The 3,503-nt window shown below is 42.2% G+C and overlaps 2 protein-coding genes across 2 annotated transcripts; both read right to left on the bottom strand.

Annotated features, from left to right (window-relative positions):
• Window positions 1-21: 21 nt before the first annotated feature.
• On the bottom strand, window positions 22-1,476 carry BDB00DRAFT_302745 (uncharacterized protein). Its single transcript, XM_053116849.1, has 3 exons — window positions 878-1,476; window positions 337-812; window positions 22-267 (listed from the first exon to the last, which is right to left on the bottom strand). Exons 1-3 carry the CDS (start codon window positions 1,359-1,361, stop codon window positions 67-69), a joined length of 1,161 nt encoding a protein of 386 aa, XP_052972163.1. The 5' UTR covers window positions 1,362-1,476; the 3' UTR covers window positions 22-66.
• A 1,005-nt stretch (window positions 1,477-2,481) lies between these two features.
• BDB00DRAFT_880497 (uncharacterized protein) lies at window positions 2,482-3,085 on the bottom strand (the record flags this gene model as incomplete). The annotated part of the gene is made up of 3 exons (XM_053128000.1): window positions 2,482-2,630; window positions 2,710-2,856; window positions 2,956-3,085. 3 exons carry the CDS (start codon window positions 3,083-3,085, stop codon window positions 2,482-2,484), a joined length of 426 nt encoding a protein of 141 aa, XP_052972162.1.
• Window positions 3,086-3,503: the final 418 nt, after the last annotated feature.

Below are 3,503 nucleotides of genomic sequence, written 5' to 3'. Positions count from 1 at the left end.
ATTGTTACAAAAGTGCTTCTCCCCCAATAGTCCGTTCAATTTGTGCAGCCCCCCAATAACGTTTATTCAATTTTCTGTAATACTATTGTCTTCCAATCTACGCCGATCCTTTCTTGACTCGAATGCATGGTGATTATTTCTGGCAAAGTCCACTACGGCTGTTGCTTGCTTTGGTATAATCAGATCCTTGACAACCCACTCTAGTCGCGCCTTGAATAAATCTTTGTCGACTGTAGAAAGTACTTGTACGAACGCATCCTCAGACATCTACAAAAGAGGGACAGTAAGGCACTCACATACACAATAAATAACGGCCACATTGTATAATGTACTTACAGATTCTAGCTTTGTCGGGTTAAAAGTAGCTGGTAGCAGGACTAGTCCCACTCCAAACTCGCGGACCAGCTGGATGTACCGTCGACAGCCTTGGCATATTTTTGAGACAAGCTGTTGCGCAGTCTTTGTCGACAGGTGCTGGAACACACCTTCATCAAAGTCTTTGAGCTTGCCTTTTTTATTGATATGGTAGTCGTAGCGGTAGTAGGCAATGTTGATGCGTTCGACCATGTGCATAAACTCGACCATGCTGCCATTCACTGCCAATCTGCTTATGCGGTTTGCACAAACTTTTGCCTTATTTATGACACTGCTTGAGGTTGTCAACCTCTCGACGCGCTTGACATTGACAAGATCTTGCAAGGGTTCAATCTCGACATTGCCGACGCTGTTCCTCAACACTGCCGCAAAGTCGGCCACCTCGCTGAAAAACTTGAATCTGCCATCAAAGTCTCGGTTACAGATACTGTTGACCTCTACAAATATACTGGTAAGTTTGAAAGCACTGTATACGAAATGTTATTTTCTTTTGTGTGATTACCTGTCAGAAACCTTCCTCCACTTTTCCATGTGTTCCGAAGAGCACGACCTGACGACAAGGCTACTTGGGTGCCAAGGTCTACATGCGCATCATTGGAAGCCTGGCCTGATTCAGTGGTCCTTGTTATGCGCTCAATACTTTCCCGGTCATCGCCATGTTCAGAAGGGTCTCGAACGCTTCCGGGTAAGCTTGTCACATTTGTCATTGCTTCAAAACTATCTGCAGTGTCGCCATTCTTCGAAGAAGAAGCTGTAGCTGGCACAAATGAGTCGTCCTGCTGATCCTCACTGTCATTGCCATCTGTATGGTTGTTGTTTGCTGCTGTTGGTTGCGTATTATCATCAGGCTCGCTGTTCAGGTCGATATCCAATGAGTTAAGATCCACTTGCATTGCACTATTGGCATCCTCTGCTTTGACGGAAAATAGCACATGTAGATTTATTAATGAGCATGTCAATACAGGTAATGTAAATAGATTTAACATACCATTTTCCTCTTGGTTACTGTCTGCTTCAGTATTATCATTTGTCGCTGGTCCCTGTTCAGCTGCCTGGGCTCTACCATCTACCGCCTTTCGTTTTCTTAGTGACAAAGACAATGTTGCTGCCCGTGCGTCGCTTGCCTGACGCTCCTTGAGCCAGTCTATGCGAACCTGTTGTGCAAACAAATCCTTGTGACGATCATTCCTTTCCTGTATCTCTCTTTCAAGGGGAGACTAATTTCTCTTTGACGTTAATCGAGGCGTATCTGTATTATACCGCAGAACAATAAAGTGAGCACTTACTAGAGTGCGCTGTGGCACGTCATTGTTATTCTGTCTGACTGGAGCTGGCTATGTAAGAAAAAAAGTTAGGATTTATTTGTAGGACATTACTATTCAACAGGATGTAATACATACTGGCTGCCATCTTTTAAAAATAGAGGTGCTATACCCCTTGCCGTCAAAGACCTCGCTAACCTCTCTAATAACATCTGCGATATCTGTAAGATAATTAGTTTCGTACAGAATGTTTGTTTTACACTGGTGCTTTTTTAAAACATGAAAACGTACCACGGTTGTCTAATGCCCATCTCAGTGCAGCACAAAGGTCGAGTTCACGTTCATCAGACATGAGTATGGATACAGGGTGTTGGAGAAAAAATAAAGTAATAAAATCACTTGTTTCTAGCAGAGCTTATATATAGAGCGAGACCTTTTTTTTTCAGGGCATACACCGATTGGTATATAGCTCTATTGGCGCGCAATGACATGGAAAATGCTTTTGGAAGGACGTAGTACAAGGGCATTACCTTAAAAAAAAAGGTTTTTTAAAGCAGGTGACTTTCAGTATTTTACTTTAGCTCAGGTAAAAGTGTGCCAGTATACTTTTGGTATGTCTTGTTTAATGGTACTTTTGCAGTTTATAGTGCGACTGCGCTGTTGTGAAATAAGTGGTTGACTGTAAGACATGACACACAAAATTCCTTTGCTCGATCAGTGTAAAGTATATCCCACAATGAACTCTTTTTTAATATATCAGCATACTGTGAGCCAATAAATATCAAAACCAAAAAGTGTTTTTTTGAAAGGAATTTTATTTAACAAAAAAAGCAAACAAAACCGATCAGCGGCGACCGGCAAAAGGACACAACGAGATAAATGGATCCTCCTCGTCTTCGTCTTCGTCCTCCTCGTCTTCGTCTTCACTGTCGTCGATGCAGACGGCGCGTATTCCCGTCTCTACGTAGAGCTTAGCCAGTTTTGCCTGGAGCTCTTTAAAAGAAAAAGCAAATAGGAGTTAGAACAAAATGACAAGGCTGCAGACTAATAGTGTGTTAAAATGACAGTATACCTTCGCTGAGACGGGCATTTATGTAAGCAGCGGCAATCCGCTGCTCGCGCTCCGACAGTGCATCAAAGGCTTTCCAAAAGCCCCTGGATATTTCCCAGGCCAAAGCAGTGCTGGTGTTGGTGACAGGCGAGGGTCGGACAGTGCTGCCTATATATTTTAGAGGCAATACAGCACAGGGTGATTGATTAGTATGCATTTTTATAACATGTGAAAGTATAACATAAATCATATCAAACAAAAACATACCACATAGGCGGACATGAATAAAAATACCCAATGGATTAAAATCGTCTTTACGTAGTGAGGAAAGTTGGATCCAGAGCTCACGAGCGATAGCGCGGCTGATAGAGAAGTGGCAAGTAGTGGTGTTGTGCATTTGTCAAGTGTAGAGTGAGAATGATTTGAAAAGAACACAGTCTTGAAACTTCCTTTATATATATAATGCTCTACTGCTGTACAGTATTGTACTACTTAATGTATTGTAGTAAGGGGGGAAAATCATCTAAATGGTACTACCCACGCAATCAGTCAATTACAAGGACAATAGTTTATTTCCAGCCAAGGATGTTTGCTATAAACATACGTAATTGCATCTCTAATACTTTTAGCTGTAGGCTGCCTCGAGTAACATTCTTGGCAGTTGATCCAGTAGGAGGTATTCTGAACGAATTAAACTCAGATACAGTCAACTACAGATAGAATGAATACACAATGGTGGCTCGAGTTTCAATAAAACGGGATATAGGCACCTTGCTCAGTTTCCAAGTACTGAATGAGTTGTGGAACAACAGCTC

This window comes from Zychaea mexicana (genome assembly GCF_025766255.1).
Source record: "Zychaea mexicana strain RSA 1403 chromosome Unknown BDB00scaffold_261, whole genome shotgun sequence".
NCBI classification, from domain to species: domain Eukaryota; kingdom Fungi; phylum Mucoromycota; class Mucoromycetes; order Mucorales; family Lichtheimiaceae; genus Zychaea; species Zychaea mexicana.
This window is presented reverse-complemented; position numbering and strand designations above follow the sequence as displayed.